Raw genomic sequence first — 25,466 nt, forward strand, 5'->3', positions numbered from 1 at the left:
CGGGAGGCGGAGCTTGCAGTGAGCTGAGATCTGGCCACTGCTCTCCAATCTGGGCGACAGAGCGAGACTCCGTCTCAAAAAGAAAAAAAAAAAAAAAAAAAAAAAAAAAAAACCTGAGACTGGGAAATTGTAAAGAAAAGAGGTTTAATTGGCTCACAGTTCTGCAGACTGTACAAGCATGGTGCCAGCATCTGCTAAGCTTCTGCGGAGGCCTCAGAGAGATTTTACTCATGGCAGAAGGTGAAACAGAAGTACCTCACATGGCAAAAGCAGGAGCAAGAGAGTTGGGGAGGTGCCGAACACGTTTAAATAACCAGATTTCCTGAAAACTCACTCACCACCGTGAGGACAATATCATGCCATGAGGGATCCATCCGCCCCGTTGAACCAAATGCCTCCCTGCAGGCCCCACCTCCAACACTGGGGATGACAACTCAACATGAGATTTGGAGGGGACACAGATCCAAACTATATCAGGATCCCACAGGTTTAGTGGCATTCTCATCCGTACCCTGATTTCATGTGACCATGCCACCTGACACCCCCACAGATAAACATTTGCCGGCCTCAGCTGGGTCTCAGTGTTCTTTCCTCCCTGCTCTTCTCTCCTACACTTTTTCTCCTGCTTTTTCCACTGGACTCTAAGCTACTTGAAAGTACATCTGTGTCTTATTCCTCCAAATCTTCAGTATCTAATATTCTTTGTAGTATATAGTAGGGATCAATAAATGCTTGCTGAATAAATTAATGAAGAAAATGGTAATCATTAAGTTGCAATATATTATATCTATTTACTCATTTTCAATCATTCATATTGGCCAAATACAATAATTCAAAATATTGAACAGAAAATGTGAAATTATTTTAGATTTTAAAAAAACTTTTTTAATTAGGAAAAATCGAGTTAGCATACCTTTAGAATTAAGGTTAGCTCTCAAAATATTACATGTTTTGGATATTTTCACCCATATTTTTATTTCCAAAATATTATACTGTTATAAACTTATTTTAGATCAAATTCTATAGCAGTGTATTATATAAAGTAAAATGCTTCCATTATAAGTGTACAGTTCTATGAATTTTGATATATTTTACTCCCATATAAGCACTAGTACAGTGAAGATATAGTACATTGCCATTATTCCAAAATGCTCCTTTATGTCTCTTTTTAATCAGTTCCAATATACCTTTCCAAATTTCCAAGTCCCAGATCATCAATGATTTGCTTTCTGTCAACAATAAGTTAGTTTTTCCTTTTGTAGAATGTCACATAAATTGAATTGTAGAACATGTGCTGTACTCTGTTGTGTCTGGCTTCTTTTGCTCAGCATGCTTTCAATATTTATCTGTGTTGTTGCAGGTATATGCCACAATGTGAGTATCCATACATAGGTTGATGGACTTCCAAGTTGTTTTCACTTTTTGCCTCTGATGAATAGAGCTACTGTTACCCATTCATGTGTAAGGCTTTGTGTGGACATAGGTTTTCATTTCTCTTGGGTAACCACCTAGGACTGGAACTAATGAGTCTTATGGGAAGTGTATATATAATGTTACAAGAAACTATAAAACTGTTTTCCAAAGTGCATATAAACATTTTACATTCCTACCAGCAATGTAATAGACTTCTAGTTGCTCCATATCTCATCAACGCGACATTGTTGGTCTTTTTAACTCTTGCCATTCTACTGGGTAGATAATTGATACTTTACTGTGGCTTTAATTTATATTTCTCTGATGGTTTATGATGTTGAGAAGTCTTCATGTGCTTATAGGCCATTCATATTGTATTCCTCTTGTGAAGTGTTTGTTCAAATATTTTGGCAAGTTTTAATTTGGGTTGTCATCTTATTGAGTTGCAAGAGTTATAAATATGTATGTCAGATATATGTATTGTGAATATTTTCTCCTAGTCTGTAGCTTGCCTTTTCACTTTCTTAGCAGCATTTTTCAAATAGCAGAAAATTTTAATTTTGAGGAGGTGCAGTTTATGTATTATTTTCTTTTATGACCCATGCTATTTGTGTCTTATCTAGGAAATCTTTGCCTACCCCAAGGTTGCAAAGACTTTCAATGTTATCAGTTGATTTTTAATAGAAGCTTAAAAGTAACCAGTCACTATTGCAATGATCTTAGCTATCATATTCTAAAGAACAATTCTTCTCCGACACTGAAATCCTTGTGTAGAGTACCATGACTCTCACCAATCCTGAATGGAGCCCTTGAATAAAGATGAAGAGTTTTCAACAATTGCTTTAAAATTAATAAGTGTTTCCAAAGGCAGCGATTAAATATACTCTCAAACATACAGCCTAAGTGAGCAAGATATAAGAGGAGCATTCAGTTTCTCAATTTGGACTGTATTTAGGCTCTCTTCTTTGTGATATTTTTTTAAAAATCTGTTTTTTCTTTCTTCTATTTTTTAAAAATCTCTTCTGAGTGTCTCAGTATGCATCTTTTCTGTCCTTTGTATATTTCTCCCTTATGTATGCTCTTCCTGATTTGTCTGTTTCCTGCCTCTTTTCATTCTCCTTTCCTTATTCCTTTTCCATCTTTTAATTTCTCTCTTCACTTCTTTCCATTTTTCCCTTTCAATTTTTCCCATTGTTTCTTCTTAAGTTGACTTAGTGTGGAAGCTATAAATAAACAGATAGATTTATACATTCAGAATTTATTGGATAAAGTTTTATAATGTGTATTCACAATTTTGAATGTGAGTTGAAAGCTAAGTTAGTTGAATGCTTTATGCTTCTCCTTATAAACTAACCAAACAGGTTTTATTTTGAATGTTGTCTTCAACTAATCTTCCATCTCCTGTCATCTAATAGAATAAATAATATCATTTGGTGATTTGGGAAAATCTTTTCTACAGAAATGAACATGGATACATAGTTCTTTGGTAGTGGAAAAGGTCTTCGAAGGCATTTTTTTTCAAGAAAATATTCATTTTGTATAAACATAATGCAAAATATTAACTATTCTAATGAAATTTTTTAATAAGAAAGTTTTGCTGATGTTTTACTTTCAGAAAATATAGCTGTTTTATATTCTCTTTTAAAGCATCCAGCAGGACTCATAAACTGCTTCATAAAATGCAAACCTACAGAGACATTGTCCTATACTCTTCAAGCCTGCAATTTGCTTTAATATTTTCTATTTTTTAATGTAGTAAGTTATTATTTTTATTCCCCATACCTCTATATCCTACCTTCTATCTCTATTTTTATTTTCTGTTCATGCCATTTCCCTCTCTCTATATATTTTACCTTACTTTCTTTAAGTCTTTATAGATTGAATAGCACAAAGATTAGTTTTCAATGTCTTCTTGATTCAGTTTTCTATTTCCATCTCTCTGTATACCACATTCTCTCATTCGTTTTTTTATATTTCTGTTTTACTTCACTTCTGTGTCCTCCTTAGGCCCAATTCAAAACTTTCAGGAGCTTTTAGAAAAGAAAATAGTTATTTTCGATCATTTTATTTCTGTAATCATTGAAACCTATAAGCCAAGACATTTTGGAAACAATTATAGTTTAATGCTTTATAATGAAAATGCCTCTTTTAAACCTATTTCAACTTCTTGAGGGATGCTAAAATTATTTTTAAATTTAGTAGATTGAATGATCTATTTAAAATAAGCATTAAGTGGAAAGAATCAGGGAATGGTTGGAATCAAGGTATGCTAAAAATAACTAGGGCAATTGGAATGTTTCGGGATGTGTTTTCAACATTTTTTATTTGCTTAAGCTCTAAAGCGAGAGTATAATAAATGAATGTTAGAGTGAATGGATACAGACTTGGGGAAATCTGAGAGTTATAGCTCTAATCTGCCGATGGTGATTTCTTTAGGGTCTCCAATTTAATGTTTATATATCATATGCATTTTTTTTCTATTTTATAAATGTATCCATGCTCACTTTTTAATTAAAAATTTTCCCAAATTTCCAAGTAAAATCATTGGTTCTACAGGAAACGTTTTCCTCCTGTGCCTTCTCATTCATGCAGTACCCTGCTAAGCATCTACTGGATGCCCCAACTTTTTGTTTACTATCTTGCTTCCTATCACTATTCCCATAATTGACCAGATATGACAGTGCTAAAAGTCAGAATGGGGTACATGGTGATGGTAGCTGACTCTCTGACAAATGGCTGTCTTCAAATGCAATCGACTGTTTGAGTACAGAGTGAGTCATTCTGAGTGGAGGTGTTTAACCAGAGAACAAAATATTATTGAGAACCTCATTGCGGGGTAAAACTGGATAAATCATCCATCAAAGAGAATCTGGTTCTTATACTAGCAGAATAAAAGGAGGCTTTCATTTTCCTATCAGGCATTCTATTGTTAAATTGATCATTTATATTAAGATGTAAAGACATAAGAAAAAAATCTAAGGCCTGGGGCAGTGGCTCACACTTGTAATCCCAGCACTTTGGGAGGCTAAGGCAGGTGGGTGGCTTGAGCTCAGAAGTTCAAGACCATCCTGGGCAACATGGCAAAAGCCCGTCTCTAAAAAATGCAAAAATTAGCTGGGCATGGTGGTGTGCACTTGTAGTCTCAGCTACTTGGGAGACTGAGGTGGGAGGATCTCTTGAGCCTAGGAGGTGGAGGTTGCAGTGAGCCGAGATGGCACCACTGCACTCCAGCCTGGGCAACAGAATAAGAGCTTGTCTCAAAAAAAGTCTACTAGTATTACTGGGGTGTTTCAATAAAGCTAACAGAATAATGAGCCAAGTAGTAGTAAACATCGGAGATAGTATTGTTGACTGTAAAATTTACTGGTGAAATAAATGTCAGTGTAAAATAGAAAAATCATCAAAGTACCTTGGTTTTATTGGAAATAAAACAAAGGTTCTGACTAAAATATATGCACACAAAAACTGGATTGGGAATATATCGTCCTCTGGCTAGTGGTGTTGGGTAGAAAAAAATGAAGGGATGATGGGAAGAAGAAGGACAGAAAAGAGCTGAGGATGGGACTGAGAAGAGTTGGGTTTTTTTTCCTCTGTTCTTGACCTCTTGAGCTGGATTCTTACTACCTCCTATTGCTGCTGAAGGCTAATCACATAGCCCGAGGAGCCCCAGGACCATTTTCAGGCATTCTTTCTTTCTACTGCCATCTTGGCTACTGTTTATCTTGGTAGTCTATGGGAATCCATCTGAGTTCCTTCTTTGTTTAAAACTCAAAAAGATAAGCTCTGAGGTTGGAAAATACAAGTAATTTCCTTCTTTTAAAAGGCTGATGCGTCTGATACCTTGCTATCCAGGTTTACTCCATAGACCAGCAGCATGGACATTACCACGGAACTTGTTGGAAATTTAGAAACTCAGGACCTAACTGTTTGTATTAGTTTGTTTTCACTCTGCTGATAAAGACATACCTGAAACTGGGAACAAAATAAAGTTTAATTGGACTTACAGTTCCATATGGCTGAGGAGGCCTCAGAATCATGGCTGGAGGCGAAAGATTCTTCTCGCATGGCAGCAGCAAGGGAAAATGAGAGAGAAGCAAACGCGGAAACCTCTGATACTGATAAACCATCGTATCTCATGAGACTTATTTACTATCATGAGATTAGCACAGGAAAGATCAGCCCCCATGATTCAATTACTTTGTCCTGGATTCCTCCCACAACACATGGGAATTCTGGGAGATACAATTCAAGTTGAGATTTCGTGAGGACACAGCCAAACCATATCACTGCTGAATCATAATCTTTTATTTTAAAAAGATCTCCATAGGATTCTTATGCACATTAATGTTTGAGAAACACTGATCTAACACATTTTGTTTGCTTTCCCATGGGGTGTACTCTACTCCCAGGGTGCCAGTGATTTCCTGGAATGAGTTTAATTGAGACTGTGCTCTCTCTTAATTAATCCATTAATCCATCTTACAGCTAATCCTTACAACAAATCTTCAAGATACCTTAATCCTTATATTGCAGATGAGTTAGGACCGGCGAAGTAACTGATTTAACGTCATGCATCTAGTAAATGGTGAAGATGTGGTACCTGGGTCTCAGTCTGACTGATTCTCAAGTCTTTTGTTGTTGTTGTTCCTATACTATATTGCTTTTCCTTGAACTTAATCATGGGTAACTGTTTATGTATTGGGAGATGAAAGCCCATTTAAACAAAAGGGCTAAAAGAGAGCACTTTTGAGTGTGTTAAAAGAAGAACACCTTTCATCCAAAAATTATTTAAATACTGTTTTACACTTACCATGGGATGAAGAAGACAGAGTGAAGTATCACTGGAGAAACTTGGCAAAATGGGAGAACTCCATCCTGTCGTGCACACACTTCATCCTGCCCATCAGCTGACTTGCATCTTGTTGCTGCTGGGGTAGGACCCATCTGTTCAAGCCTGTGTTGAGCCAGGTGCTAAGAGCAATACTGATTGTATTATGATGAGGCTTCCCATATGCCTCCTTGCAAACTGTAGTTCAAAAGCTGTAAAACTATTTGCATTTTTAATCTATCAGATGGCTTTGAACAAAACCAGTGCCAATAAGGTTATTTGGATGCTTTATATTTGTCAAAAGACTCTAGAACTTACAGCCATCAACCAATTATTAAGAAATACTTAATTTTCAGAATAGTTACATTTTCCAGGGATAGTTGCAAGTGAAGAAACCCCATAAAACACTGGGGATGACCTTGATTACCTTTGTTCTTGGAAAACCTTATTTAACTGGAAAAATGGGGGAGAGGCTGGAGGATTCTGGGTGGCTTTAGCTTTGGGTTTGTAACCCACATGGACCTGTTTCAAGCTGGGTGACATCTAGTGTGGGCTGTTCACACTGCACAAACATTATTGGGGAATAGGTACCTAAAATGAGCAATGATTAGGAGCATGAAGTGAGCATAAGGCAGTCCCAGTACCTTTAAGGTAGAACTGGGTGTATGAGGAGGGGGATGCAGACACAGTTTTCAGCTGGGTGAGGATAGGAGAAGAACTGATGTTTCTTGATTGATCTCAGGGCTGTTCTCACACTTGCAGGGGGCTCTGTTGGCTCATCCTTGTAGAGGGTGTATGAGTTCTCTTTCCAGTGCCCTGGCAGGCCTTGCTTTTTCTAAAGCGATGACCTTGAGGACCTTCAAGCTTAGGAATGTTCAGAGCCTGATTTGCCACCTGGGAGCGGAACCTGACAGTGGCGCCCTCCTCCAGCGCTCCATAGTCACTCTGTCCTTCCCTCCTGCTCTCTTCCTGACGTTAGCAGAGGACTGGGACTCGCGAGAGAGGACTCACGGACCTCTAGGACCTATTAACTTGACAGACCCGCCCCTCTGTTCAAGCCCAACTCGGAGAACTGAGCGTCATCCTCGAGAGTAAAGAAAGCTCTTAGAGGTGTTGCTTTTTTTTTTTTCTTTCTTTTTTTCTTTTGACAAACCTGTCTTAAATGTCAGTCCAATATCCACGGGGGCGAGCCACAGCAGGTAATTAAAAGCAATTAGCTGTCCCCCTGCCGGGAAGTTTACCTTTCTCTCTCTTCCTCTTCCGTCCTTCCTCGTCGCGTGAAAGCGGTGGAAGTGCTTTGCTCCCCAAGCAGCAGTGTGCGCCGCCGAGCTGGCACAGGAATGAGGGATGGACTGAGCGGGGACTCACTCTCCTCCTCCCGCCGCCGCGGTGGCCGCGGGCGCAGCGGTGCATTGTGGAGGGAGAGCGCGCCGCGGCGATTGGAGCTTCGGCCCCAGGAGCTAACGACGGGAGCTGTCCGGGGTGCTGACCGTCCCGCCCGCCGTCCGCCCAGGGCGCTCTCCTGCACCGGCCCCCGCCAAGTCCGGCCTTCTTCCCATCCTCCGTCTGCCTGTCTTTCTCTCTTAACCTAGGGGCGTAGCGGCTGGAGGAAATCATGGTGTTCGCTCCAGGTACACCGCACCTTGCTTTTTCACCAGGTATCTAGTAGGGAAGCGGGGTAGAGGACCGAGAGGAGAGGGAGAAAAGGCCTCTTTACCTTACGGCCCATCTGCGCGTTTTGGAGTTAACTGTCTGTGCTCACGGGCCAGGGGAGTGCCTCGGCGGGTCGCCTTCGTCCCTCTCGCCAGTCCCGCCCCATCTGTCCTCTAACAAATCTCCAGCCCTTCCTCGCCCTCGTCCCGCCGCTCCTCTTCCCACCTAGCTCCTCCACACCCACCCGAGCTCAGGCACCTTAAGAACTGGGACTTTCGCCAGCAGCACCGGCACCTACACGGGCGAGGGAGTGGAGAGGTGGGGCGGAGAGTAATGGGCTTCGGGCTACTTGCGTGGGAATCTCCTTCACTGCTACTTCCCCCTTCGCAGAATTGGCAAAGTGACCCAGGTCCTCCTGGCCTCCGGAGGAGAAGGAGGCGAAGTGGGTGAAGCCAAGGGGAGTAGGACGAAGGGCAGAGGAGCGATACTCCTTAAGGAATTAGACCTGAAACTCCGACCGGAGGCTGCAGCACAGAGGCAGCTACTGCGGCGCTGCTGGAGGTTGCAGTGTCTCTTTGGAGCAGGCGGTGAAGGACCTTGGTCCCTTTGCTGCTCTCCGTGGCTAATAGTTGGCGAAGAGTCAGATTTGTCTGCGGTTGACCGGCTTGTTGGCGTGGGCGTGCGTGTGCATTTGAGTCCGCCCCACTGGAGCAAGTGAGGCCGGGCTAAGCGAGGAAGCGGGGAAAAGCGTGGTCATTGTGAACGTCCGACGCTATCTCTAGGGGTAGATCCAAAGTATTTCTCTCTCACACATTTTAGGGTCTGATTTCTTTAAAGACGGAAAACAGGGAGTGGGGAAGCCTGGAGGGGCCTAAAACTCTCTAGGTTTGTACCGGGGGTCTTTAACTTGAAAGACTGGTATGCATTTGGTGTGGTCATGGGCTTCAGATGGCTGGGGAGAAAAGGCATAATGCATTTTTTTAAGGGAAGAATTGAGTCTTTTCTTCAGAAAATTCAATTAGCAAAACTTGAGAAGAGGAAGTCAGTCCCCTCCCCTTCCCCCTCAGAATGCTAGCTGGGAGGGAGGGATGAGGTTCTGGCTTTACCACAGGCAGTGGTTCTTAGAGGAACGCCTTAAAGGAATGCCCAGGAGCTCTTCCCATGCCCATCCTAAATAACTCAAGGGAGGAAATTGTTCCATATAGTGAAGGACATTCAATCAACACTGGAACAAGGAAGTTGGAAAACAGCTCTTTGCTGCATTTATACAGCGCTTAACACTTTACAAAGCAGTTTCATGCTGCTATCTCATTTGATCTCCTAATTACCCTGAGAGGTAAGGAATACTACTCTACCTACTCTACCATCCCCAGGGAGGCTGGTTCCGGATAATCTTGCTAGTCTCAAATGGAGTTTTCTGACCTCACAATCTGTCTTTTTCTCCCACAATCTTTCTTCCCGACAAAATATCTCGCTGGATCCACGGGTAGATGATTTTTGGTCCAAGGTCAGCTGTAGCCAGAGACTCAGCATATCCTTTCCAAGGAGGGGAAGGACATGGTGTTGTCCAAGAGTTAGGGTTGTTGGATGATGTTAACTAGGCATTTTTCTAAAAGCAAGATCGTGAGTGATGGCTAGTGTAATGAACAGTGGGGAATTTCTGGAGTGGACTGGCTTGGTTTAAAGAGCTCACAATTTGGACAGAACTTTATTTTGCCATTTTGCTTTCAAGTTTTGTATTAATGTTTTGTTCTGTGTGGAAAGCAGAAGTTATTCATAACTGTCAGAGATGGCATAAATTGACCTGGATAGGATAGACACAAAAACCTCTGGGGAAACATTGTTTGTTTGTTTGTTTGTTTTGTATCACTTCTTCAATTTTGGGGTTCTCTTGAAAAATCATAAGCATTTGGGACAATAAGAACAGGGTGCTAAAAATGTCAACTTACCTTCTCATTTATGGATCATTTGTTTTCTAATTCATTTAGTGATGTGTATTATTCTGAAACAAAAGCAGAACAATGAATTGCTTTTGAACTCCGCCAGATTTTCAGCACTGCAACCTCATTTCTTGCCTATTGCTTTTCTAAATCTCTATAATAATCTGGGAATCCAGATGTTTTGTACTAAAGAAAATACACTCCCACCCCTTTTTTCCAAGCTAACCTAACACTCAGAAAGGGAAGAAACGGGGTCATATGCTAAGATCACTCCAAAATTATTAAAAGCGTGTTATGTAAGCCAAGATGAATGTAACAATAAATTAACAAGGAGCTATTCATAAAATTGGGTCAGTGGGTACTGTGCCCTTCAAAGCACATTGTAGCTTTTTTGGATTTTAGCACAGGAGGGCAAGAACCCTGAGGTACAGTTCTGAACTTGCCTCAGCTGACTTGTCTGCCTTTGAATGATTCTCCTGGCTCTTTACCTTGAAGGCAAAGGTGTAAAGTGACAGATATTTGTAGAACAAGTTCTAGTCCAGAAGTACAATGGAATGAGGGAGAACTAGAATGAGACTTTATTAACCCTATTTAGGATTCAGTTTTATATGCCATAAAATATTGTTATATTTTCTTGTTTCAGTTAGTCTATAGATTGTAAAGAGTATGGCTTAAGTTGAACAGGGTATTTGGGTTGTTTTTCAGTTTGCATGGGGCAGACAGTTCAATTCTATTTTATCCTCTTTCTCTTATTATTAATAGACTATAATTTAGGAGGGTTTTAATTTTGTGCATGCCAGTTTTCAAACCCCTTAAAGGTAAGGGACATGACTACTAATTTTTTAAGGATTTAATTACTTGAAGCCCATCACTTATTTATGCTTCCCTCTAAAGGAAATATACAAAATTATTAACAGTTAAATGAGGTATAAAGTATACATATACATTTCTCTGTAAGTACCATATATACCTAAATAGAAGTTGAGCTAGGCTACATGACTTAGGCTAAAGACCAAAATGAGGCCTCTTGCTTCCTTTTCCTAAATTGCTTTATTGCTCCCTCTCCCATCCCCATAAACTGAAGGTAGAAAATTTCAAGAGCAATATGAGAAAGCTAAGAAGCATACTACCAAGGCCAAAGGAAAGGGGATGACACAACCAATATGGAGAAATATATTTGTCCCATAATACTAAACTGATCCAGGTTATTTAGGCTGTGGCTGTAGCAATATTTTACATTCGGGAGGAAAAACATTTATGGGAGAAGTTCTGTACTTCTAATACAGTGCCCTTCGTTTTGTGGGGAAATATCAGGGAATTATTACTAATTTGTAGACAAAGTCAAAGAGGAACAGAAACAAAGACCACTGACCATTGGTATTAAATGTAACAAAGTGCACAAGGGAATGTTAGGATATTTCTTGGCCTAATTCCAGGAAGAGAAAGAGGGTATGTTCAGAAATTCAAATGCCTTTTCAGTGCCATGGTTTCACCCAAAGAATTCCAGACTCCGAAAAATCAGGTTTCTTATCCTAAATTCCTTCTTCCTTGAGGAACAGCTAATAAGAAACAGAGGGTGAGGCAGAAAGTGAGGGCAGAAGTTACCTTATCCCCGGGCCATTCCCCACTTTCTTTCATGATTAGTATATAATTCAGGGATTAGTCTACCTTTCTTGTGAATAAGCCTAATATATACTTGAATTGCTTTGATTGCCTTCAAGTCAGGTGAATTGCCAACATAAAAATATTTATTTTATTGCATAAAAGTAGGCAAGGTTTGATAACAAGGATTTCATGGAGGAGTAAAATGGTGTAATTGTAAGCAAAAAGACAGCCAGTCTCTTGCCATCTAAGCTCCATCTGAAAAATATTTGGCACCAATATTTCTAGAAAGAACTTCCAAAGACATGTAAGAAAATATTTATTGCAAGGTATTTATAACTTTTATTAATTTATATAAACCTCTTAACAAATTCCTGACACATTGATAAATAAATAAATTATATATCTGACTGTCTTAACTGTGAGGCTTACAATCTGCCAACACAATAAATTCTTTTCTGTTAGCATAGTCTTTCAACTTCTATTTATGTATTATTTTAAAAATTTACATACAGTAAAATTGGCTTTTTTGGCATAGAGTTATATGAGTTTCAATATATGTATAGATTCATGTAATGACCACATAACAGTTTCATTGCACCTAGTTTTTTCTTGTGCTACCCCTTTGTAGTCAAATCATTCCCCTTCCCCCTCACCCGGCCTACCTCTGGTGACCACTGATCTCTTTTCTCTCCCCATGGATTTGCCTTCTCAGACTGTTGTATAAATGAAATCATACCAAGTTTTAGACCACTGGGACTGCTTCAACAAAATACCATAGACAGAATGGCTTATAAATGGCAGAAATTTATTTCTCACAGTTTCGGAGGCTGGAAGTCCAAGTCCAAGATGCTGGCAGATTCGGTGTGTGGAGAAGGCCCACTTTCTCATAGACAGCACCTTCTGTAACCCCAGTACTTTGGGAGGCCAAGACAGGAGAATTGTTTGAGGCCAGAGGTTGAGACCAGCCTAGAAAATTTAGAACATAGTGAGACCTTGTCTCTACCAAAAAAAAGAAAGAAAGAAAGAGAAGAAAAATTGGCTGTATGTGGTTGTACATGCCTGTAGTTCCAGCTACTAGGGAGAATGAAGTGGAGGATCCTTTTTGAGCTACGATTGAGCCTCTGCACTCCAGACTGGAAGATAGAACAAGATCCTGTTTCTAAAAACAAACAACAAAACCTAATTGACTATATTTATGAGCATCCATTTTAAAACCCTTTAGTCTGTTGAACTCATCCATATGTGTATCCTTTCATTAAGACCACACTGTCTTTGTCACTATAGTTTTACACATTTGGAGCATGCCTAATCCAAAAATCTGAAATCCCAAATACTCCAAAATCTGAAACTTTTTGAGCACTGACATAATGCCACAGATAGAAAACTCCACACATACTTAACATAGATTTTGTTTCATGTATAAAATTATTTAAAATATCATTTAAAGTTACTTTGTATGTGTATAAGATGTATATGAAATATATGTGTATAAGAAATATATGTGTATAGGCTATAGGCATAAGATAGATATATATGAAATGTGAATGAATTTTGTATTTAGACATGAGTCCCATTCACAAGATAGCTCATTATGTATGTGGAAAGATTCCAAAATCTGAAAAAAATCCAAAATCTAAAACACTTCTTGCTCTGAGCATTTGGATAAGCAATACTCAACCTGAATGAAGTAAGTCTTAAAACCAAATAGTGTCAATCCTCCAACTTTTCTTTTTTTTCAACATTGTTTTGGCTACTGTAGTTCCTTTACCTTTTCATCTGAATTTTAGAGTCAAGTTGCCTATATCTACATAAAATCCTGCCTAAATTTAGATGGAATTTCCTGAAATCTATGGATCAGTGTATGGAGAATGAACTTCTTGATTACGTTGAGCCCCAATTCATAAACAGATATGTCTCTTAATTTATTTAGCTCTTCTTTATTTCATCAGAATTTTGTAGCTTTCAGCATATAGATCTTGCATATTTTGCTATATTATACCTAAGTGTATCTTTTGGGGGGTGCTATTGTACATGTAATTTAAAAACAATTTGATTTCCGTACATTCCTTGCTAGTATAAAGGTATGGTTCAGTTTCTCATGTTGACCTTTTCTGTGTTCTTGCTTCGCTGTCTTATTAGTTGTAAGAGATAAGTTGTAGATTCCTTAGGATTTTTAAATGTAGGCAGGTACTTTGAAAAAAGTTTTATTTCTTCTTTTCTAATTTTATGCCTTTTTGTACAGACTAGTGCTTCTACTACAATATTAAATAGGAGTAATAAGAAGACATTCTTGCCTTGTTTACAATCTTAGGGGAAAGCAAATTGACTATATTTGTCTTTTACCATTAAGCATTATATTAGCTATAGTTTTGTTTGTTGTAGACACTTTTTATTAGGTTAGAGAAGTTTCCTTCTATTCCTAGTTTGCTGAGAGATTTTGTCATCAATAGATATTGAATATTTTCAAATGTTCCCTCATCACCAATTTACATATTGAAATCCTTACCTCCAATGTGATGGTAATTTCAATAGGGCCTTTGGAAGATAATTAGGGGTAAATGAGGTCATGGGGGTGGAACTCTCATAAATGGGACTAGTAACTCTATAGGAAGAGACATGAGAGATATTATCTCTTTCTCCACTGTGTGGGAATACAGGAAGAAGGCATTCATATGCAAATTAGGAAGCAAGCCACACACCAGGAATTGAATTGGCTGGCACCTTGATCTTGGACTTCCTAGTTTCTAGAACTATGTAAAATAAATATCTAAAGTTTAAGCTATCCAGTCTATGGTATTTTTGTTATAGTAGCACAGACTGGGCTACTATTCGAAAATGATGTGAATTTTTCAATTTTTTCTGCTCGTATAAGACAGATTGTATAATTTCTTCTTTAAATGTTTCCTTCACCAGTAAAACCATCTGGTTATAGAGTTTTGTTCATAGGGAGGTCATTAACCACAAATTCAATTTCTTTAATAGATATAGGACTATTTTGTTTATCTTGAGTGAACTTCAGTAGCTTTTTAGTAAATTGGCCTGTTTCATTTAATTTGTTGAATTTTCATGAATACAGTTGTTTGTAATGTTTTCTTATTTTCTACTTAATGTATGTGGGTTCTATAGTAATAGCCCCTGCTATGATTTGAATGTCTCCTCCAAAACTCATGTTGAAATTTAGTTGCCATTATAACAATATTTAGAAGTGGACCTTTAAGAAGTGATTAGGTCATGAGGATTCTCCACTGGAGTGGAGTAATTCGTTATTGCAGAAGTGAGCTGCTGACAAAGGGATGATTGCAGCCCCATTACTCCCTCTGTCTCACATGCTTACTTTTGCCTTCCACCATGGGGTGACCCTTGCCAAATGTAAGCACCATACTCGTGGGACTTCCTGGCATCCAGAATTGTGAGCCTAATAAACTTCTTTTCTGTATAAATCACTAAGTCTGTTGGATTTTGTTATGGCAACACAAAATGAACTAAGACAGAAAATTGATACTGAGAAGTCGGACTGTTGCTATAATAAATACCTGAAAATTTGGAAGCAACCTTGGAACTGAGTAATGAGTAGGAGCTTGGAGAATTTGGAGGAGCAGACTAGAAAAGTCTGTATTGCTGTGAACAGAGCATTAAAGGTGATTCTTGTGGGGGCTCAGAAAAAAAAAGAGAGAACTGTAGGAAAAGTCTGAAATTTCTGATAAATTATTTAAGTGGTTGTGACCAGAATGTTGGTAGAAATATGGATGATGAAGGATAAGACTTCAGATGAAAATGAAGAACAAGGGGTTGAAAATTGGAGTAAAGGCTATCCTTGTTACAAAGTAGCAAGGACATTGACTGAATTGTGTCCATGCCTGAGGGCTTTACAGAATGCAGAGTTTAAGAGTGATGAATTAGGATATCTGGCATGGTTACTTTTAATGGCATGCAGTTAGACGTAAGAGGAAAGGAATGACTTAAAGACAGAATTTATAGTTAAAAGGGAAGCAGAGCAGAAAAATTTGAAAAATTAAGACCCTGGCTATATAAAGAGTGAAAAAGTGTGTTTGTTAGAGAATGCTGAGGGCAGAATGCTGTGGCCAAGTCATCATTTGCTAAGGAGATTACAATGGATAGAAGGAAACCAGGTGCTGTTCATAAAGACAATGGGAGAAAGATTACGAAGGCATTTCAAAGATCTTCCAGGTTGCCCCTCTTATCCCTGGCTCAGAGCTTTAAGACGGCAGAATGGTTTTGGGGGATGGCGATGAGGTGCCCTCCAAAGGCTTGCTACCCAGAGTTGTCTTGGGTCTCTGCTCCCTGCATTTCAGCATAGCTCTCCTGGCTGCTCCAGCCATGGCCCAAATGGGCTCAGGTGTAGCTCTACCTGCTGCTCTAAAAGGTACAAGTTGTAAGCCTTGGTGGCATCTACATGATGCTTATTCTGCGAGTGCTGGAATACAAAAGCTGTGAAGGCATGCCTTTTTCCACCTAGATTTCAAACAAAGTCATAATTGTAAGGTCAGCCGAGAGAGAAAGGACAAGAGAGAGAGAAGACCCAAGTTCAGGCAAGCCTTTATTAACCTGCTGGCTGCCCTCTTAATAGTCAGAGGAGCAGTTCTGAGCTTACACAATGAGGGGTTGATATTGGGGAGGGGAGTTTGGGGGAGTTCTTGGGTATGGCCACATCCCGGGGTTGTTTGCTGGTTAATTTTGTCATGCATCAACTTGCCACGTTTATGGTAGAATTTACAGGAGGCTGTAGGTGAAGTTTGTTTATGCTTCCCATGACATGCGCCTGTGCAGTGCTGATGGCTTGTAATTAGGGTTTGCTTATTGCAGCAAGGCCTGATAGGTAGAGTCTGCTGGCTTCACTGTGACACCTAGATAAGAGCTTAGAAATGTAAAAGGGCTCAGTGGGGAGAGTAGGTGGCACAGAGAAGAGGTGCAGAGCATAATGGGGAGGGGTGGGCAGCACGGAGAGGTTTGGGGGAAGTGTCAGCAGTACCAAGAAGCTTTGTTGGGGTGGTTCGTCCCTAACAATAATCAGCCTTGGTGCCCAGGAAGAAACTTGCCTATGGGTGGAGCTACCATAGAATTCCTCAGTAGGGCAATGCCAAGTGGATCCATAGAAGTGAGGCCACCCCTGAGGCCACAGAACTGCAGAGTTACCAGCATAAAATGCCAGCCTGGGAAAGATGCAAGCAAAATACTTCAGCCCAAGAGAGCTGAAGCATGAACTGAGCCCACCAAAGCCACGAAGGAAAGGTTGTCCAAAGCCTTGAGGTCCAACTCTTGTCCCAGGGTACCTAGGATTCAGGACATTGAGTCAAAGAATATCATCCTTCAGCTTTAACATTCAATGTTGTTTTCTGTTGGGTTTTGGACTTACATGGGGGTCAGTTACCCCTTTTTTTCTGGCCTATTTCTCCCTTTTGGAATGGGAGTGCCTATCCTATGCATGTCCCATCATTGTATTTTAGAAGTAGGTAACTTGTTTTGATTTCATAGTTTCACAGCTAAAGGGAATTTGCCTCAGGGTAAATCACAGCATGCATCTCAGCTATCTTTGATTTAGTTGAGACTCTGGACTTTGAACTTTTGAATTGATGCTGGAATAAGTTAAAACTTTCGGAACTATTGGGATAAAATGAATATACTTTGCATTGTGAGAAGAACATGAGTTTTGAGGGGCTAGGGATGGGATCCGGTAGTTTGGATGTCCCTCCAAAACTCATGTTTAAAATTAATTGCCATTGTAACAACCACATTAAGAGGCAGGACCTTTAACAGGTAATTAAGTTGTGAGGTTTCTGTCCTCATCAATAGGTTAATGCCATTATTGTAGGAGTGGGTTAGTTATTGCAGGAGTGGGCTCCTGACAAAAGAATAAGCTTGGCTCCATCTCTCTCTGTCTCATATGCTTGCTTATGCCTTCCGCCTTCCCACCATAGAATGATCCTCACCAGATGCCAGTACCATGCTTTTGGAGTTCCCAGCATCCGGAACCATAAACCAAATAATCTTATGTTTTTTGTAAATTACCAAGTCTGTAGATATTATGTTATAGCAGCAGAAAATGGACAAAGACATTTCCCTTTCATTCTGGATATTAGTAATTTGTGTCTTTTATTTGGTTTTGCTTGTCTGCTTGGCTACAGTTTTATTAGTTTTTAAAATCATTTCAAAGATACATCTTCTGGTTTCATTGATTTCTTTATTGTTTTCCTGTTTTCAATTTTGTTGATTCCTGCTCTTTATTATTTCCTTTTAATTCTTGCTTTGACTTTGTTTTGCTCTTGTTTTCTTGACTTAAGATAAAACTTATATTGTTTACATTAGATCATTCTGTTTTCTAAAATAAACATTTAATGCTATAAATTTCCAGCTAAGCATTGCTTTAGAGTATTTTAAAATTTTGATGTTGTATTTTCATTTTCATTCATTTCAAAATATTTTCTAATTTCCTTTGAAACCTCCTTATTGTCCTGTGGATTATTTAGAAGTGTATTGTTTAGCCTACAATAATTTGGAAATTCTCTGGGCATATTTTTGTTATTGATTTCTAGTTTCATTCTATGATGACCGAATGATAGATTTGCAATTGTTTCAGTTGTTTTAAATTTGGTAAGGTATGTTTATAAGCCAGAATGCGGTCTGTCTTGGTGAATGTTTTACATGCCCTTTAAAACAATGTATGTTTTACTCTTTCAGGTGGAATGCTCTATAAATGCCATTTTCATACAGTTAATTGAAGGTGTTGTTTACTTCTTTTATATCCTTACTGATGTTCAGCCTACTTGGCCTATTAATTACTAGGAGAGGAGTACTAATGCCTATAGAAAAAATTGAGGATTTTTCCATTCCTCATTTTTGTTTACCACTTTTAGCTTTATATATTTTGAAGCTCTCTCGTTAGATGCATGTACACTTGAGATGGTTATGTCTTCTTGGTGAATTGGCCATTTTATTGTTACAGAGTGTCCCTCTTTATTCCTAGTAACCTTATTCTGAAGGTTATTTAGACTGATAATAAATCCAGTGCTTTCTTTCAACTTTTATTTTAGGTTCAGGAGTACATGTTCAGGTTTGTTACATAGGTCAACTGCATTTCATGAGGCTTTGGTGTACAAATTATTTTGTCATCCTGGTAATAATCATAGTACTTGATAAGCAGTTTTTTATACTCTCCCTCCTCCCACTCTCTACCCTCAAGTAGGCCCTGATGTCTGTGGTTCCCTTCTTTGTGTCCATGTGTACTCAATGTTTAGCTCCCACTTGTAACTGAGAACATGCAGTATTTGGTTTTCTGTTTCCGTGTTAGTTAGCTTATGATAATGGTCTCCAGCTCCATCCATGCATCTATGGAGTTCCAGCTCCTACAGCTCCACCTGCATCCATATTGATGCACAGGACATGATGACATTCTTTTTTATGGCTGTGTAGTATTCCATGGTGTATATATACCATATTTTGTTTATCTCGTCTACTGTTGATGGACATTTAGGTTGATTCCATGTCTTAGCTACTGTGAATAGTGCTGTAATAAACATACACCTGCATGATTTATGGTAGAATGATTTATATTTCTTTGGGTATATACCCATCAATAGGATTGCTGGGTCGAACGGTAATTCTGTTTTAAGTTCTTTAAGAAATCACCAAACTACTTTCCACAATGACTGAACTAATTTACACTCCTACCAGGAGTGTATGAGCATTCACTTTTCTCTGAAACTTCACCAACAACTGCTATTTTTGTCTTTTTAAGAATAGTCACTCTGACTGTTGTGACATGGTATCTCATTGCTGTTTTAATTTTCATTTCTCTAGTGATTAGTGATGTTGAGCATTTTTTAATATGTTTATTGGCTACATGTACGTCTTCTGAAAATTGTCTGTTCATGTCCTTTGCCCACTTTTTAATGGGGTTGTTTGTATTTTGCTTGTGAATTTGTTTCAGTTCGTTGTAGATTCTGGATATTCGACCTTTATTGGATCCATAGTTCGTAAGTATTTTTCTCCCATTCTGTAGTTGTCTGTTTACTATGCTGATAGATTCTTTTGCTTGTGTAGAAGCTCTTTAGTTTAATTAGGTCCTACTTGTCAGTTTTTGTTTTTGTTTTTTTTGCAATTGCTTGTGGCATCTTTTTCATGAAATCTTTGCCAGGGCCTATGTCCCAAATGGTATTTCCTAGGTTATTTTCCAGGATTTTTTATAGTTTTAAGTTTTACATTTAAGTCTTTAATCCATTTTGAGTTGATTTTTTATATAACACAAGGAAAGAGTCTAGTTTCAATCTTCCACATATGACTAGCCAACTATCACAGCATCATTTATTGAATAGGAAGTACTTTCTCACTGCTTGTTCTTGTCAACTTTGTTGAAGATCAGGTGGTGGTGCTGGGTGTGCAGTGATATTTCCGGGCTCTCTATTCTATTCCATTGGTCTATGTGTCTGTTTTGGTACCAGTATCATGCTGCTTTGATTACTGCAGCCTTGTATAGTTTGAAGTTGAGTAATGTGATGCCTCCTGCTTTGTTCTTTTTGCTGAGGATTACCTTGGCTATTCAGGACCATTTTTTGGTTCCATATGAGTTTTAAAATAGTTTTTTCTAATTCTGTGAAGAATGTCATTGGTAGTTTGATAGGAGTAGCATTGAATCTATAAATTGCTTTGGGCAATATGGCCATTTTAACAATATTGGTTCTTCCTATTCTTGAGCATGGAATGTTTTTCCATTTGTTTGTATCACCTTTGATTTCTTTGAGCTGTGTTTATGATTCTTATTGTAGAGATGTTTTACCTCCCTGGCTAGCTGTATTCCAAGGTATTTTGTTCTTTTTTTGTGTCTATTGTGAATGAGATTGCATTCTCAATTTGGCTCTCAACTTCGACGTTATTACTGTATAGAGATGCTGCTGGTTTTCATACATGGATTTTATATCCTGAACGTTGCTGAAGTTGTTTATCAGAACTAGAAGCATTTGGGCAGAGACTATGGGATTTTATAGGGATAGAATCATATTGTCCGAAAACAGAGAGAGTATGACTTCCTTTCCTCCTATTTGATGTCTTTTATTTCTTTTTCTTGCCTGACTATTCTGGCTAGGACTTCTAGTACTATGTTGACTAGGAGCAGCTTTCTTTTGTTTAGTGTTTGAATGATATTGTGGATCGTCATTATTTGTGAATATCATATGTGCAAATTTGCCTACCCCCTAAAATTTATTTGTAACCCCCAAATCAGTGCAGCACTTTTGCTGTTATTGTGGGACATGGGCAGAGTGGCAAAAAAATTGAGCCACCTAACAGATTCCCAGCTAAGGTTGAACATTCTCTCTTCGTTCCAGCTCTGATACTATGAACAAATGTTCTTATGTGTTCTATTAGTGCCATGTGTTTCATATTTTTGTGCTTTTTGTTAGCGGTTTCACTGTTTAAAATGACTCTTGAATGTGGTGCTGAACTGCTCTATAGTGTTTCCAAGCACAAGAAGGTTGTGATGTGTCTTATGGAGAAAATACATGTGTTGGGTCAGCTTGATTCAGTCGTGAGTTATAGTACTATTGGTTGTGAAATCAATGTTAATGAATCAACAGCATATGTTAAGTAAGGTATCTTTAAACAGAAACACACATTAAACAAGGTTGTGTATTTACTGCTCAATCGTAAAAAATGTGATAGAGGCTCACAGGAAACTAACCCTGTATTTTTCCTAAGAACAATGGTTTCATATGATCTAATTAAGTGTTTGCAGTAACTTTATAGGAAATAACTACTGTGAATAACAGGAATCAACATTGTAGCATTTTCCTTTGTTTTTACTTTTAAACTACCTTTTGCATTATATTCAACACCGGGTTTTTTTTTTTTTAAATCTTGCTTTTAAATCAACTGCATAGAGTTTTAAAGGTGGTTTAAGTTGGCTACTGACTGCCTACATGTCTTTCTTCTCTAATTGCTATGTTCTCTGATTTCCCATTACTATTTAAAATTGAATTATATTTCATCATTTGACAATTTTTGTTGTTACAGTTTCAGAAATTTTAGAAAGCATAACTAACCAAATTAAAAGACAAAAATCACTCACAGTATCATTCAACTAATCATTATTGATATGTTGAATGTAATTTCCTATCCTTTGTCTGTATGAATATATCTTTCTCTTTTTGTAACAAAAACCTTATCCTGACATGCATATTATTTTTTGATGTGACTATTTACCCAGTGTAATCTTATCATTTTTTCATGTCACTTAGTTGTCTTTTATATATCATTTTTTAAAAGACATAGAGCAAAAGGTGCCATTATTTATATTTTCCTTTCAGATGATAAAAATGAAGCTCTAAATGCCTGACCTATTTTAGGTTGCAGAACCAGGATTTGAAAGTTGGGCCACTTTTTTTATTCTGTATACAACACAGTTATTAAATAGGAGGCAACAAATAATTTGCATAATAGAGTTAGGGACAAAAAAACTATGTGCACTAGATAAAACTGGTCTCTTTAGAAAGAGTCTTCTGTATGTCCAGCACCTTTTCTTCAATGTTAGAGGATATAAGATGCTCTTCTTTCCTGCAGAGAAATGGACTCTGTCCTTGCACAGTTTCTAGGCTCTTCACGTACTCCTGGATGCTGCTGTCAGGGATGGAGAGTAAAAGAATAGACAGCCAGGACTGCCAAAACTTGTCTGGAAGATTAAGAAGACCTAATAAATTCACACCATGCCTTGCAGTTTTCAAAGCATTTATGTTAACTAAGTGCCACATGCATGAGCTTTCTTAAGGTGAAAATCAGTGGAATTTGGCCAATTATAGTCTCTCCTTCTCCATAAAACTGATCAGAATATTTCAGTTATTCCATAGCAATTCAAATATGAAGCAAAGTTGGTTGTTGCAGAAGCTTGGGTTTGGGGACAGATAGGTCAAGGTTCAAACAACTAATTTCTGTCACTTTCACATTTAGTGGCATTGGGTAAATTATCGAAGCTTGCTGATATGCCTATTTGAAAAATGAAGATGATAATATCTGCTTTACAGAGTGGTAGTGAAAATAAAGATGAAATGCCTAGCCCACAGGAGGCTAAATGGAAGCTCTTCCTGATGTTATTGTTGTTTTAAAGAGGAATGACTAATAATGTACATTTTACATACATTTGCATGTGGACGATCTCAACGTTGGACCATCAGTTGGGAGCTAAACAGTTGATTCTTTCTGTGGAAAGAGACTGATTTACTGGATCACAATGTTACCTGTGCAGGCATTAAAACTTTAAAGCAAAATGCTACAGAAGCTAGGCTGATGATAAAGCAGATGTCTGAGTGCATCCTGAGATGAATAAGTTATGAATCATGGAAAGTTGCTGTTTAAAGGCTAGCAGCTGCATGCTTGAAAGCAGATGGCCATCTTGCTGATCTGAGTAATTTTGATCTCGTCTATATTTAAGAGCTGAATACGTTTAGGTATGAGGATGAACATGTAAGTATACTTGGTAGCTCTGAATGATGATTTTCTGGTGACGGTATAGTGCATTATTTTTTTAAATACTTAACTACTTAGGTAGGGTCAATTTGTATTGTGAGGTATTAAGACCTACATTACCATCCTGTGGTCTTATGTCAGAGCCAGACACATATATTCTTGGATACTATTCTTTGACCATTATCTTTGGTCTTGAATGTTCTTAGGAAGAAGCCACAAACCTTGTTGGTGAAACAACTCTGCAGTCACGAGCTAGGCATTAGGAGAGGGTTGGAGTTTTCTTCAAAAGCACTGATTTGTTATGTGACTTTGAGTAAGTTAATATAACTGCTGTGCTCTTTTAAAATCTTGTTCCACATCATCATCCTCAGCATCCTTGGAGGTTTAGCATCTTACTCTCACGAATGACCTTTACTGGGCAAATGAGATGAATGTAAGAAAAGGCAAGGGGGCTAACATTTGTAGAAGACCTACTCTGTGCCACATGTATCACATGCACTTTTCAGCAAGGAACATCTTTATACAAGTAAATGCCAAACTAGAACTGTCTTTCTTTAACGTGTGACTAAAATGCTGTTCCACATTCCAAGTAGTCACAGCTGATGTATTTGCTGCAATGAGCAGACCAAAGTAAAATGACTTCTCTCAATTCCTTTAAAAAACTTTATTTCTTTTATTTTCTTTTTGAGATGAGGTCTTACTTTGTCACCCAGGCTGAAGTGCAGTGGTGCAATCACAGCTTACTGCAGCCTCAACCTCCTAGTCTCAATCAGTCCTCTTACTTCAGTCTCCTGAGTAGCAGGGACTACAGCCATGTGCCACCATGCCTGGCTAAATTTTACCTTTTTTTTTTTTTTTTTTTTTTTTTAAGAGATGGGGTTTCACTCAGTGACCAGACTGGTCTTGACATCCTGGGCTCAAGGGATCCTCCCACCTCACCTTCCCAAATTTTTGCTATTATAGGCATGAGACACCGTACCTGGCTGTGTTTTTTTTTTTTTTTTCTTTTTTTCAAACTTAGAGAAGTGTTGCTGTGGCACTCAAGAAATACAATGAAATTATGACTGTAATATCTCTATTATGGACAAGTATGATGAGTTTGTTTGGCATTTAGACAGGAGGGCTCTATGGAAACCACATCTTGTGTTGCCTGAAAGAAGTTGTTAATTTTTATCTCCATGGAATTTATTTCTAACATTCTTGTGCACTTATTCCTGCCTTCCCATTTTATTTTTGCATTTTGGGGGGCATAAAAAATGAAATTATGTGTTTATTGCCATACCATAGATGAGATTTTAATCACTCTCCAACCAGGGAATTTTGAATAAAGTTCCCTACAGCCTTAATTGCAATCTGACTCATGCTTCAGAGTAGATTATTTCACCACCTACCTGATCAGGTCATGCTATACAAGTTAATGATTAATAGTTATTTTACTCTAAAAATAACTTACATCAAGAAGGACAACATGTAAATCTTCTCTTATCTTGCCATTCTTTGTTGTGCCTATAGGACAGTGCTAGTTGAGTGGAGCTGTTGGCCATCAGTAGAAAGAACCGGTATGACCACCCCTCCATGTACCTGCCTTAGACAGGGGCAGGTCTCTCCTCATGAATCTCTCAGTCACATGCACCTGGCCTGGGAAAAGAGAAAACAGCAGCCTTGGTGGGAATGGAGCTAAAGGTATCAGTTAAGGTCATAAATAGGTGGGCAGTATGGAGGATAAACACTTCTTATAATTTGATTCATTTATTTCACAAGCATTCGCTGCCTATCTTCTGTGAACTATGTACTCTGCTAGGTAGTGGGCAGGACTTTAATATAAATAAGGACACTAAAGTGTCAGAGTGCTGTGATTGAAGGGCAGAGAGCAAAGCGGGTTGGAGAGGAAGATGGGTCAACTCTTTTGGGAAGAAAGTGATTGTCTTGCTCTGGGTCTGAGTCCTCCTAGGAAACCTGCACTGGGGGTGGCTAAAGCTGTGCTCCAGTAAAGAAACCCTCTTCAACCAATAGTCCCTTAGCACCACTGGGCGAAGCATGAGGCTCCATTTTTGAGTGCTGGAGTGTGGGATGGGGACAGAGAAGCTACTGAGGGTGAAAGAGAGTTCTTTTGTCATGTACCTTATAAAGAAATGGTCTTTAGTGCCTTTAAACAATAAAGATGTCCTCGAGAGGAAGGAGCCTATTAAAGAAATGAAAAGAGACTTTCTAAGGGGAGCAGATGTATTTGATCTGGGTCCTAACTTGAGCCCATGAAGTTTATCTTCTACTTGACGTTATCTTCTTTTAATGACCACTGCCACCACCAGAACAGGATGAAGGTGTGCCAGGCTCCTGATTTCTCAAAGAACTAAAACTAGAACTACCATTAGTTCTAGCAATCCCACTACTGGGTATCTACCTAAAGGAAAATAAATCATTATAACAAAAAGATACCTGCATTCATATGTTTATTGCAGCACTATTCACAATAGCAAATATATGGAATCAACCTAAGTGTCCATCAACAGATGATTGCATAAAGAAAATATGGTATACATATGTATATATATATGTAC

General features: G+C 38.5%; 1 protein-coding gene across 2 annotated transcripts in view; it reads left to right on the top strand.

The window, feature by feature from the left end:
* The first annotated feature begins 7,185 nt into the window (after positions 1–7,185).
* The window catches only part of AKAIN1 (A-kinase anchor inhibitor 1), a 57,203-nt gene continuing 38,922 nt past the window's right edge, over positions 7,186–25,466 (top strand). Inside the window, exon 1 of one of the 2 annotated variants that reach the window (XM_017867928.1) lies at positions 7,186–7,440. In XM_017867928.1, the coding sequence (XP_017723417.1) occupies positions 7,404–7,440 (37 nt within the window). In that variant the 5' untranslated portion in view covers positions 7,186–7,403. Of the gene's footprint in view, positions 7,873–25,466 lie in introns of both variants that reach the window. The other variant, XM_017867929.1, reaches the window with a different exon arrangement.

This window comes from Rhinopithecus bieti, unplaced genomic scaffold (assembly GCF_001698545.2).
Source record: "Rhinopithecus bieti isolate Rb0 unplaced genomic scaffold, ASM169854v2 scaffold_3856, whole genome shotgun sequence".
NCBI lineage: Eukaryota > Metazoa > Chordata > Mammalia > Primates > Cercopithecidae > Rhinopithecus > Rhinopithecus bieti.